Source organism: Neolamprologus brichardi, chromosome 5, assembly GCF_056152115.1.
Source record: "Neolamprologus brichardi isolate AB-2024 chromosome 5, ASM5615211v1, whole genome shotgun sequence".
Classification (NCBI taxonomy): domain Eukaryota; kingdom Metazoa; phylum Chordata; class Actinopteri; order Cichliformes; family Cichlidae; genus Neolamprologus; species Neolamprologus brichardi.
In genome coordinates, this window is record NC_142108.1 from 14,697,644 (window position 1) to 14,711,266 (window position 13,623).

Consider the following 13,623-nt stretch of genomic DNA (forward strand, 5'->3'; position numbering starts at 1 on the left):
ATATATATATATATATATATATATATATATATATATATATATATATATAATCGTTTTAAGCAGTATTAAGAGGACATCCATAGCATAAAGAAAGCAGAGAATACCAGAGGGACAAGTGAGCAGTATTAGAGCTCATCAGCATGATAATGTGGAAATACACATGCTTTGAGTGTGAGCCCTTTTGATCTGGCTTAGCGATAAAAACCTTATCGGCGGCGAACATCCACTTCCATTTTAGGACTTGACATTAATTCTATCCACCCTTTTATTTACGGCTCTTTTTCTCACACGAGCCCAGGAGAAAGAGAGAGGTCGCTCCCCGATTCAGCTCTGAGAATTTCATTATAGGGCGAAAAAGGAAGTGGTTTCCCCTCATAATAAACGCCGAGCAGACTTACAGAAAATAGAGTAAAATAAAATAAAATAAAAAATTCTAAACGTGTTACACATAAATGCAATGATCTACGCGAAATCACAAATTATTATTATTATTATTATTATTATTATTATTATTATTATTATTATTATTATTTGTTATTGTCGTTGTTGTTGTTTTTACTTGCTGCTTTAATTTTTTGCTTTTAATTATTTTCAAGTGCCTGTTACATTGATGTGTGCGTGTGAGACTAAAGGAGAGAGAAATCCAATCCTGGTGGGATCCTTGGATCCCCTGATTATAGCCCATCCCGGGGTAATTTTTCATCGGTGCTGGCTAATCTTTGTTCTTTGTGAAGATAATAAATAGCCTAATCGTTATCAGCGAGCTGCTGGAGGTGTCGGGGAGAATGAGGCTGATCGGCCCGGGAAATAGGCTCCAAAGTGCCGCGGAATAAATGGCATTTCTTATCTCTCTCTCCCAGATTATCGCCGCCTTTTCAAACTCGCACAACAAATACATCTAATGCAGCGAATGCATCACTTATACTGGACTAGATCTGTGTGAATGATTGATAGATAAACAGATAGAGAGAAGAGGGGCGGCGGGGGTGGGGGTGATGTTGGCTATTATTTACAAGTTTAATGTTGTGCATGTGCAAAGTCTTTATTCGGTGCATTTGACAGCATAAATACAGCTTGGCTTCCCATTATTTTTGGGTTATCTGCAGGAGCCATCTGAGGTTCCGGCTCTTTGTTGTGGGATATCTAATTTCTTTCTTCTTGGATTTGACTGCATAAGAGTTAAACAGACGCAGCCGCTCCAAGCAGAGAGAAGAAGAAGAAAAAAACACTGAATAATGTTTTCACGTGTTGGAAATTTTGCAAATGGAAAAAGCAGGCAATAGAGGTTTAATACAGGTATTAAGCCGCGCAACGGTTTGGTAACAGCGCAGAGATTGATATTTGTTTATTTAATCAGTCACGATCATGGCTGAAATCACGCATGCCTTGTTTGAAAAAAACTCCTGCTCATTTAAATAACAGAATAAATTTTTTTGGTATGTTTGGAGGAAATTAGGCTATTCTGAAATTCTCCCATAGCCCCAAGTTGAAAAGCAAATTTCAACAAAGAGAACGGTTCTACCATTATTTGTCACTTCTGCTATGTCAGGAATTTCGATATAAAGAGAACACTTTTATAAGACAATATGCTGTTGATAAAATTAATCAGGACAAAGCCTGTGGTTCAGGGCTTCATTCAAAGAAAAGGAAAATCAGTGTTCCGTCATGCAGACAAAAAGAATAGGAGGAACCTTTTTGTTGTTGTTGTACTGTGGATACGTGTGTTCGTGGGGAGTGATCGGTTAATGCAGAAAAAAGGTATTTTCCAATATATACAAACTGGATGCTTAATAACTTGGCAGCTGCAGCAGGCCTGGGTGCTGCTGATGGTCTCCAGGGTAACGCAGATAACGGCGCAGTCATTTTCCATATCGTACAGTCTATTATATTCAAGGATTAGTTCTCCTTCCCGAAAAGGTCAAACAGAAAGTCAAACCAGGCAAGAGCGCTCCTCCTCTCCTCGCTCCACTCCCCCTACAATGACAGAGCATTTCCCATTTCTTCAACCCCCCCCCCCCCCCCCCCCCCTTTTTTTTTTCATATTGCACCAGTGTGAGGGCCTTTGCTCAGATGCTTTGATAGATGCAAGCATCGCATAGCGGACAACAAACCTCTTTGCATGTTCCTAATAGCACTAATTCTGGGTTGAAGACTGTGACAAATTATATAAGGCTTCAAAGTGAGGTAGCATACCAGTCTTTGCAAACCCCTTCAAGTTGTGCCCAAGTCTGAGAGAAGATAGGGGTAGGTTGATGACTCCCGCACAGAGGTAATCACAGTCCTTCAAACGCTGCAGGTAATCTGCCTGCATAGGTTACTCTAAAGTATATATTTTGAAGGCAGTTGAGTTAATACGTGAAATACCAGAGATGACCATTTAAAAAGTCTTTTCTTCTTCTTCCTTTCAGAGCTGATTGCTGAGACACCACAGCGGTGTGTGACAGTTATTCCTGAAGTCAAAAGTTTTTCTTTTATAGCATTTTTTTTTTGTGACAGGTCATTAAGTGCACATGATTTAACATCTAATGGAAATGAATGAATGAATGAATGAATAAAGGGTGAGTTTAGAATCACTTATAGATTAGATTAGATTCTGCAGTCAATAAAAAAATAATGGGAAAATAAAATAAAGTTCCTTAAAGTAGTGGGTCTAATTAAAAAAAATAAAACTGATGTAATTCTCAGTTTCATTTTATTCAAAGTTACTTTTAAAACAATGTTTGTTTTTTATTTGATTTTTTCTTTATTAGAATTTTAGCATCATTCGAATTTGTTTGATTTCATGGATAATTAAATGTTTAGATAACTTAATTACTTGAATTAAAATTCAATTTGAATTAGTTTGTATGTAATTATATGTATTTTCCGATTTTATTGGATTGAGCATACAGTGACAGTCATTGTTCAAGAATCCTTTTAAATAAAGTGAATACATAAAAAATTACAAATATGACATCCATTACAAAAAGTTAATCTCTCGGCAGCTTTTTGAATAACTTGTTAGAGCTAGACTAACTCTTGGCCTGCAAATTAGGAGGACTCCTAATGGTAAGACAAAACTGTGCTGCTGGTTGAAATAATCAGGCAGACAGTGACACCTAGGGGAGAGTAGTAGTTCTGTTCACCCTGATTGGGAAGATTTAGATTCTGCTTCGTTGTATATTTTGCAGCTTTTGAGAGAAAGCTGTTCATCCCTTAAAGTGTCTGAGATTTACAGGATCTATGCCGAGGAGCAGAGACACTGTAATCTTTCCTTTTCCTTATGCACAGTTTACACTTTATAAAAATAACCATAGTTAGGCCGCTGTCCTTCATGCTTTGCAAGCTGCCGAGTTATAACGTATGCCCACTGTGGTGACCCCTTGTGACAACAGAGCAGGAGAAAGTAACTTTTTATTCTGTAATACTGATTCTTCCCTATTCTCTAAACTCCTGCTGTCCACACATCTCAGTGAAAAACTATTTCAGCATCTTGAATATCTTTAAATATTCTCATTTGATCTTGCATTTCTCTCTGTGTAGCTTTTCTTAGTCATTACAGGTCAGAGGTTCACTTCCTGCCCAGAGAGCAGCAGGATATGAGAGTTTACAACACCTTGTCACTAACCACTTGTCAATCAATCTCTGTTTCACTGCAGCTGTCCGGGGAGTTGTAGAATTCAAAACAACCTTTTCTCCCCCCTCAACCTTCGAGTGTTCATCAATTTCACTTCATCATTCTTTTGTTTTGTCTTTGTGCTAATCCAGTTTCTGTGGGTAGAGTGAGTGTACGTCCGAGTGTACGTGCAGTGTATATGTTAAGGTGTGCACTCAGTAAGGACTGTTCAGGGAAAATGGCCAGAAGTAAAACTAAACTTCTACATTTTCTGTAATTACGACACCAAACTGAATAAGATAAATATGTTCACAGTTTAAAAGGAGATTCTCTGTGCCAATTCATCAAGTTCAGCTTCAGGCCAAAATCAGCAGTGAAGGGTGTGATGAAGGTGTGAACTGAATTTCACAACAATCCATCCAATAGTTGGTAAGAAATTCGTCAAAAAGACAAAATCATTTTGGGCAAAATGAGGCTGATAACTGCACAATGCCCCTTGTTTATTTCTGTTTCTGTCAGTCAGCCAGGAATCTTTAATGAGTTTTTCACAGATTAAATCAAGTAAAGTTAACCTCCAGAAATAGTCAGAGGAAATTTATCACCATCTATATGACAGAGACTTTGATGGATTTTATGAGGGCTTCAATAAGACATTTACAATCAAAAGAACCAGTTTTGACCAGAAGAAATCAGTCTGGAGCTACAAAACATATTCTAGCTTTATGACGAGAGTGACACAGCTTTTTCATCTAATTTAATGTTGCATTTGGATGCAGTAATATCATGTTTTGTTGCTGTTATGAACTTACAGCAGTCGTCTTTATTACCAACCGATTTTAAAATGCTTTAAATTTCCATTCATCTTATTAATCAGCTTGTTTTTTGTTATGTGGCTCTGGGAGCCACAGGCTCGAGACCCTTGGACCAAACATGCATTTTTTGCATGCTCTGCATGTACATGTGCATGTGTCCTGGTACACATGGTGGTGTTGTGTGTTTTTGCATCTCTCTGCTCATTCTGTGTCTGATCCTCAATGATTTCCCGTCTATAAATCCCCAGACTTTCTGCTTGGCTTAAGCTGATTCTACAGAGCTAACCTATCCTATATGTCACACGCACATCAGACACAAAGGCGCTGAAAAAAAGACATCTGATCCATTCCTGTCTCTTACTTGGTCTTTGTGTAAAAAGATGCCTACAGCACACACACACACACACACACACACACACACACACACACACACAATAACAAAAGAAAATCTCGTAGCATTTAGAGAAATTCAGTGTGGCTTTTGCGGCTGCTCAGGCAGAAGACAGTGAAGTCATCAGAGTGCAGTGACAGAGTGTGTGTGTGTCTGTGTGTGTGTGTGTTTTCCCTCTTTGCCACAACTTTTTGCAGGTGCAAGAGAGAAAGCTACAGAGAGAAGAGAAACACAGCTGACCATTGGGCTGCTTTACCACATCCTTCATACTGAACTTTACTTTACAGACACACACACACATACGCTCATGCACACATGTACGCACATTCATTCTTTCTCTCTCAGTATTCATATTTCATAATTTGACAAGCACAGTGTGCATATTTAAAGGATTTATTGGATTATTAATTGTGAAAGGTCTTCCTGGTATATTATGATGAGCTGCTTCTGACCCTCTGGAGGTCGCCCGCATGAATTTTGTTGTCAGCAGGTATTATCAGATTAGATAATCCTTTGATTTGGAGTCTGCCTGATCAGCACTCTCAATCGTTTCACCCCCTCTCCTGTTATTTTCTCCGTCTTTCCCTCACATCAGAGGTGGATTATTATGAAATTGCATGAGACATAAATGCTGATGGAAGTAAAGCGCTTTGGAGCAATAATTCACGACACTGAAAGCGCGCCATGTTCCTGTCCTGTACTCGCTAAAAGAGACTGAGGCTATACAGGGCAGCGGGCAAAGGCCTGGCCACTCAGCAGATGTGAAACCAGTAAGATGCCTTTGGGAGATGTTAGAATGAGGAGATTTGTATCATAGCTGTGCAGCAGACACATTTGCAGGATGGCAGCTAAAGATGAGCAAATGAAGCACCTACACAGCATTAATGATAGCATTAATGCTGTGTTTCTAATAAAGTGCTTGTGAGCATGTATATTCATACACATGTGAGTGAATCAGTGAACCAGCTTCCTTCTGTGTTAAAAACACTGAAGATTCATTACTATGAGCAGCACATTTAATACGCAAGTGGTCAACTTTAATCTAATATTAAAGTTGCTGCTTTAAAGTATCAAGTGAAGCTTTCTTATTATACCAGAAGTTCATCAAACACTGTTTTATCAAAACTATTATAACTGATTACATAAAATTTAAATGTCATGAATGACTAATTTTGATGTAAAACTTATTGACTTTATTTACAAGTATTCAATTTTTGATTTAAAAAAAGTGCTGTACCAGCAAGCACTGCAATAATTTTAGTCTCCAAAAGATTTTAAACATGCTGAATGTTAATCACATAAATATTTAGTTAATTAAAAGTTGTTGTTTTTTGTGTTAGAAAAAACCCCAGCAGTGCCTCCGCTCCCTGCCTGCAAACCCTCTCCACCTCCACTTTCATGCGCACATTCATGCATAAAGATGGAGCGAGGCCTGCCACTTGGCGCCCTCTGAGCCCTCCCTCCCTCCTCTCCCCTCCTCACCTCAGCTCCTCACCACATCAGGATACACTTGTTCTGGTGAATTCCGGTTTCAAACGGAACGCTGCCTTTCTCTGGTTTTTTGCAGGACCAGTATTAAAAGCAGGCACATGCTGTCTCTCAGTGGTCCTGTGGTCAGGGAAACAAGCCTCTAACGGCCTGTTATACTCACACACCTTTCAAACCTCACCCGCTCCTGCTTCCTCCCCACCCTCAAGCCTTCCTCCTACTTTCCTTGCACTTGACAGCCGCCATGCATGCCCTTATCGCAATGAGAGCAGATTAAAGTATGAAAAGTCCCTTCCACTGCAGGCCACTAAGTTCATCCTCCCGCCTCCTTCATGCTGTCACCTCACCAGATTCTTTTCTGCTATGCAGTGCTGCTGAGCCCGAGGCTCATTTACACCACAGTCTGTATTAACACACCTGTTTTGTAATTTTGTAAAGTCTTAATTTCAAAAACTTACATCACTATGAGCAGATTTTGTCCTTTGACCTCCAGTACCAATTATGGCGCCCCCAGTGTTGAAAAGAGGCACGGCAACCTGAAGCTTACAGTCAAGTCAGGGCTCTTGTGCTTTCAGCAGTTCTCTGAAACCTTATGAGTTGAACAAAACTTATCAAAACCCCTGAAATAATTCACATTAACATATATGGCTTCAAAAATAAGACCTCAGCTATTGTTTTTACTCATCGCTCTTCACATAAACAGGCTGTAGGTTAAGCACAGTTATTGTCTCCGGCTGTTTATTTTCTGACACTTGCTATTGTTCTCTCATTTCTATAGACACTTTGTTTGCCTTGTTTGCTATAGACTACTGTGCAGTTTCTTATGTGAAAGTTGTTTTCCAGATTTGCTCTAAGCAACATTGCCACCTGCTGTTAAACACATGAATGGGAATATCACATTCCTACAACTTCAGTCATTTCCAGCAGTCAAAAAAGGGGCAGCCCACATTTAAAACTGTCTCTGCCTTCATCCATGTTCTTAAAAAATCCTTTGAGTGTGAAGAGAGATTATATTCATTTTGGAGCCAAACCTGAGGAAAAACATAAAATGTTTCCAGGGTGAAATATTGAAGTGTTTTGTGAAGTCTTACTCTGCATTTCAATATGATATAAAGAGAAAGTGAGACTGATTATTATTAATGTTTGGTGGACTGATGGATATCACCTGGATAAACAGATTATTTGATTGGGAAACTTTTTTTTCCCATTTGCAGTGATTATTGGCCACCTATCCATATTATAAGAGCTTATCCATTTCAGGGTCACAATGGGGCTTGAGCAGGTCCCAGCTTTCACAAGGTGAGATGCAGGACTTACCCAAGATAGGTTAAGAGTCTATTATAGGGCATTTGAGATCATATTATATTTTTAAGTTTTTGTAACCAGATGGGCTGTTCTAAATTTTTTACATCATATGAAAGATTATAAAAACATATTTTATAAGCACCACAAAAACAAATAAAAAAAAAAATAGAGCCTCCTGCAGAAAGATGAACACACTACTACTAACATGAGTTCTGTTTTAAATCTGATATTTTCTTGTGTCACTCAGAAATAAATGACACATATCTGAACTTCCCTCAGAGGAGCACAGTGTTTCTCAAAGGGATGTGCTGGCTAACCGCTGCCCAGTCTGGGCTTCCGGCCCTGGGGCAGCAGAGCCTGCTGATACCCCTCCGCACCCCTCCGCACCACCACTATCACCCCACTCCAGACACTGTGCCAGGATACTGTGGTGACACAACCCTGGGTGTCTGTTCCTCCCTTGTCAACAAGACTGATGGATGCAGAAAGGAGGAGAGAAGAAGAGATCAGGAGGAGTGATTGAATTTATTGAAAGCAGTTGCAGCTCGGAGCATGAAGAGTCAAAAAGGAGGAAATTTGAGAAGGTCTGAACAACATCAGTCAAACTCCTATTAAGTGATAGAAAGCAAAAATAGAGAGTGATGATGAACAAAAAGTGGTAGGAAAAGGTTTTTGCTCCATTTATTGATGACAGAGTGAAAATTGATTGAGATACTGAGCTTGATTTTAGACGTTCATCTCTATACAGGCAGAATCTCTTAAAGATAAAAAAAATAATAATTTAGACTGACAGAATTTTATCCTGGTTTTAATTTCTTTTGTGTTGACTTCACATTTCATCTTCAGCTGAGACAAAGCTTTTCTCAGTCTCTACAATACAACCAGGAGCCACCAGGGGGCAGAACACGGAGCCATCTAGCTTTTAACTTTGCCTTGTTTCCAGCACACACGAAGACACACAGAGAAAATTAAACTAGAAAGCTGATATGTATAATAGGTTTTATGGGTGATTGATCATAATTGCTTATTGATAGCCTGTGTGTGTGTGTGTGTGTGTGTGCAATATTATGTGTGAAACAGGTGAAAAGGAGCTTGTGGTTGTGTAACAGTGATTACCTTCCCATGATGTGTACAATGGGATCCATTTGTCTTTAAGAAGCCAAGCACATCATGCACCTCCTTATCTGCTGAGAGAACCACTGACTCCCATGTGTGTATGTGTGTGTGTGTGTGTGTGTGTGTGCGTGCGCGCGTGTGCGTGTGTGCGTGTGTATGTGTGCGTGTGTGTGTGTGTGTGCATAAAACAGACATCTCCTTGTGTGTAGATAAGTAGTGTATGTGAAATACTTCGGCAGGTAGGAGGTCTGACAGCAGTGTGTCTGTGTGTTTAGATGAGAGCGCTGTCATACGATCACATTAGACAGCCTGCTTGTTGCAGAGACTGACAGCTCACTGCAAACAATGCTAAAATAGGAGCAGCATTTTACAAAGACTGTGAGACACACACCCACTGACTCACATACCTACTCCCAAAACGTCTTCGTGAAACACATCTGTGGATGAATCACCCCCGCTGACACCAACTCTAGAGACCAGGGGAGGGTGAGGTTTCTGTATGTTTGTGTTTGATTTAATAGAGGTGGGTGGAGGACGGTTTTCCAACAGAAAAGAAAAAAAGAAGATCCTGAGAGTTAGCGTCAGTGTGTTAGACCTGTACCTGGGAAAGTATTAGTCAGGTGAGATGGTCTGTCTAAAACTGGGCTACTCTTGGTTTAGTATCAGACTGTGAGCTTTGGCTATTTGGCTTTCTATTAAAGCAGCTGAAGGCAGAACATACAGTAGGGGACTGTGGTTAGACACCCTGTCACATGAATCACAGTGTGATGAAGTTTTAGTTTTAGGAGTTGTGTAGATAACAGCTGAGCTCTCTGCAGGGACACAATGACCTCTTGCCTTTTAGTAAACGGTCTCCCATGACTTCATCTGACCTACAATGTCTGTGAGCTGCTGCAGGCAGCTTGTATTTCTGTAGGTCACAGAGCATAGACAGGTAGGAACACAAGCAAATTACCAGTTTTAACTCATGCATGTGAAGGATGACTTTCATGTGTGGTTTGGGTTGTTTGTCTTGTCCTTAAACCGTTGACACGGAGAAAACATGCCTCCCCTGGAATCCTGTGATACATTAAGGTAGCCTTTTGCAGGTTGTTGATGTGCAATAAAGATTCTGGAAATTTATCACAGCAACCTCTGCAATATTTTCAATATGTATTTAACTGTTTCACTGTTATGAAGTAACATGTATTTTTTGCCAGAGTGAGCCCATCATAAAAAAAGTAGAGCTTCACAGTCTGCTAATGAGCATTTAAACCTTATTTCTTTTACACTTATTTTTTTAATCTTTTAGCTGCCATCTGCATATAACTGATAAGTGACATGAAAGCTATGCTAAATATTGTGACCAAAGCATCTATCGATTATAAAAGAAGAAAGAAAGTGTCTGGTGTGATTATTACTGTAGTCTACTGCACAGCAAATTTTCCCCATTATGTTGTCATCATTATCTTTAGTCTGTTCCCATAAAGTTTTTGGGTCTTGTCTTCATCTCCACCCACTTGAAGGAGTAGCGCTCTCCAGTTCGTCCATCTGTCAGGATGTACCACGTTCCCCAGTAGATGCCGTTGGTCACCCCGCTGTAGCGCCCACGGTAGTACCGTCCATTCAGATTAGCTGCCAGACAAGCATCAAACCACCAGCCTGCACCATAGTACTGACCACAACTTCCCGACGTGTAACGGTCATAGTCTCTGTCAGCAGTGCTGAAGGACCTGCCATCGTGGTTGTAGCGCTTACTGTAGCTCAGTGCATTACCTGCATCACCAGAATACTCCCGTGTTGTCAGGCGATACCTGGAAGATAGAGAAACAACATTTGAGGGTTTTTTGTTTTGTTTTTATGTGTGTGTTGTTTGTTAAAAGCCAAGTAAAATTATGTTTTATATTAATTTTACACTCCTGGCAAGGTGGCAAATGGATTGATTCTTATACAGTACTTTTCTACTTTACTTGAGCAATCAAAGCATTTTATATAACACGTCTCATTCACCCATTGATACAAGCACTTTTGGCTGTTGAAGTGCCTTCTAGCAAATATTCACACTTCTAGCAACCTTCACAAACCACCAACCTTCCAATTAGTAAATGACCTGCTCTACATCCTGAGCTACAGCCACACCAAGACAGTGAATGGGTGATAATGGAAAGAGTCCTGGATATACAAGTCTCCTAACTCGTATAGTGTTATGTAGACTATCGTATATGTGGAAAACTAGAATGCAAATAACTGAGTATAGGTAATAGTGAAAACTTCAAAAGCTGCAGTTTAAAGTAAGTTAAAGATGGTTATTTGAATTACATAAAGACATTATTTGCCTTTGCTAAAGTTTGAAAGTTAATGTTAAAAACTTTATTAACTTTTAATTTATTAACTCTGCTGATCTGCTTCAGGATGTAGTTTGATCAAAACTGATTGGCAGCCATACAAAAACAACACACATCTCTCAGGACATTAATCACATTTTGACTGGTCACTCAATCCTATTTCCTTCAAACCAAAGCAGAAATAGCCCATTTGAAATATTCAGAACCTTGTCTGTTCATGTAAACATGCAGTTCATACTTAAGAAAAAAGTGATTGGGAAAACAAGTTTTCATGGCTGTTGTTAATACATGAAAGCAAATAAGATTGTGACTGAAGATAAAATAAATATATTTTTGTTGTAGCTGACTTCCAGACTCAAGTCTCTCTTTTTCTGACCTTTGGTCTAATCCCCAGGTAACTTTAATCCCTTAGCGCAGAAAATATATCTGTGTGCAGAGTGCTTCACCTCTGTGCCTCCGAGGCCACTTTGAAGTTGCTGTAGGTGGCTTGGCGCCTCTGCTGGTGCCAGTCCTCCAGCTCAATGCGGAGTTGGTGTTGGCCACTGGAGGTAAGGGCATGCAACGCTGCATTACCCAGCCAGTGTTCTCCTTGCAGATTTCCAAAGCCCTCCCGGTATTCCTGCCATGTTCTGTTGAAGTCCACTGAGCCATCTTGCCGATTCTGGATGACTGTCCACCCGCCACCCGCAGTCTCCATGTCACATTTAGCCTAAACCAATACAGAGATTGTAATATTATAAGTCCCAGATTTTACTGATCCACAGATAGCATGCACATCTCCAAAAGAAGCTGACCAGGGTGGTGTGGGCTTGGGGTGCGGGCGATATGTCTGTCTCATTTATGAGTGCGGTGAATCTGAAATACCTCTAGTGCCGGCCCATTCAGGTCAGGCTGGATGGTGTAGATTCCATTCTCTTTGATCCCCAGCGTGTAAATCTCTGCACAGTCCCGAGGATGTAGCCTCTCCAAGGGGGCAACTAGGGCACACACAGTGCATTTTCTGCTTAGAAATGAACAACAATTCACGTGGCTACCTGTAATGCCCTCACCTGTGGGTGGATGTTGAGTGATGCTCTTGAGGAAAAGCAGCAAGTCTTTCTCCCCCTCTCTCCCCACCGCTGCACTCTCTGCCAACCAAGAGATAGATTAGGTTATCAGTGAGGCCAGTCACGCTGTCGTCAGGGGCTGAAAATAGACGCTCCCCTGTATACCTCACAGAGAGGATGCATGATAGCGCTCTCAAGGCTTTTTCGCTTTGTGAGCTGTACCGCATGTGTCCGTGCATCTGTGTGTGCATGTATACAGAGTTTTTGGCATGCTTCTTAGTGCGGTTAAATTCCTATGTACTCACCTATGACCGACGCCTAGCAGGTCTCATTGAGGTTCTGTTTACTATGTGTGGGGGAGCGACTGCACTGGCATTTATGTGTGTGCATGTTTGTGTGTTGCAGAGATTGGGGATATAAAGGTGTACTACTTACCCAGTCGTTTAGCCATGGCCCCAAGGGCCTGGCTGTGACAGTGGAGGTCACACTCTGTCAGCACAGCTGCCATTAAAGCCAGGATGGCCCCAAGTGAATTGCTCTCCTGGCCCTCGTGACTCCAAGGTCCCCCAGTATCCTGGACAGAGCGCATGCAGCGCTGCAGCTGAACCAGGCGCTCTCTGACAACCCCAGTCTGCTAGACAGTGACACAGATATATCTAAATAATTTTGTGAAAGTCAGAAATGATTCAGCACTCCTTAGTGTTATTCAGTCATGCATAAAAAGTCTAAAAATAAAGCTGTGCATGTGCATAAATATCATCCACACATCCTCACACATAACCGACAGCTCAGTTTTGTGTCACAGTGTGTCTCTTACACTTACATCACCCATGTTAATCATGTCCCTAACACACCTGTTCCTGCATGAGCTCAGCACAGCCATATGATGAGGATATTTTTAAAGCAAACCTAATTTTGTCCCTTCTTTGATTGCTGACGGTTATTGTTCCCTGGCTGGTAGGTGGTGCCAAGTCTAGCATTCCATGAGAAAGAACCTGCTGGCATGAGTTTGGTAGTATGCTGCTCACTCTCACTACAACACGATGAGTAAAAAGGTAAACTTTAAGGTCTCCCAGGCTGCTGGAGTTAATTGACTGTTTAAGAGTTGTTTCTGGCCCCTCTGAGATTTTATGATTTTTAAGCTGGGAACTGTGAAAAACACACACACACACACACACACACACACACACACACACACACACACACACACACACACACACACACACACACACACACAATGAAAAGTACTGTATAAAATGTCAGTTACCTTGTACTGAAACTGGGGTAATTCATGTTTGTGCTCCACTTTCCGAGGGACGTCCGAGATTGCTGCAAGTGAAACCCCTGTCCTGCAGGCAGTTGTCCCAGTTTGACCCTCACAAGCCCCGGTACCTGCTCCAACTCCAGTCCCAAGCTGGATGGGTGAGGCCACTAGATTCTCTTTGCAGGGAGGATTTATACAGGCTGGAGAGGCAACTGAGGATAGCAGCACTCCCACATAGAGGAGAGGAAGCATGCTAAACTTAAAGGAACTGAAAGGAAACAT

The 13,623-nt window shown here is 40.9% G+C and overlaps 1 protein-coding gene across 2 annotated transcripts; it reads right to left on the bottom strand.

The window, feature by feature from the left end:
* Positions 1-10,157: 10,157 nt before the first annotated feature.
* Positions 10,158-13,623, bottom strand: LOC118455518 (fibroleukin). Of its 2 annotated transcripts, XM_087841306.1 has the most exons (6): positions 13,345-13,623; positions 12,513-12,711; positions 12,081-12,158; positions 11,896-12,008; positions 11,478-11,740; positions 10,158-10,500 (listed from the first exon to the last, which is right to left on the bottom strand). In XM_087841306.1, exons 1-6 carry the CDS (start codon positions 13,621-13,623, stop codon positions 10,158-10,160), a joined length of 1,275 nt encoding a protein of 424 aa, XP_087697432.1. The 2 variants fall into 2 exon arrangements, with proteins under 2 accessions (XP_087697432.1, XP_087697431.1); XM_087841305.1 differs by having other exon boundaries at positions 11,896-12,158; positions 12,513-12,708.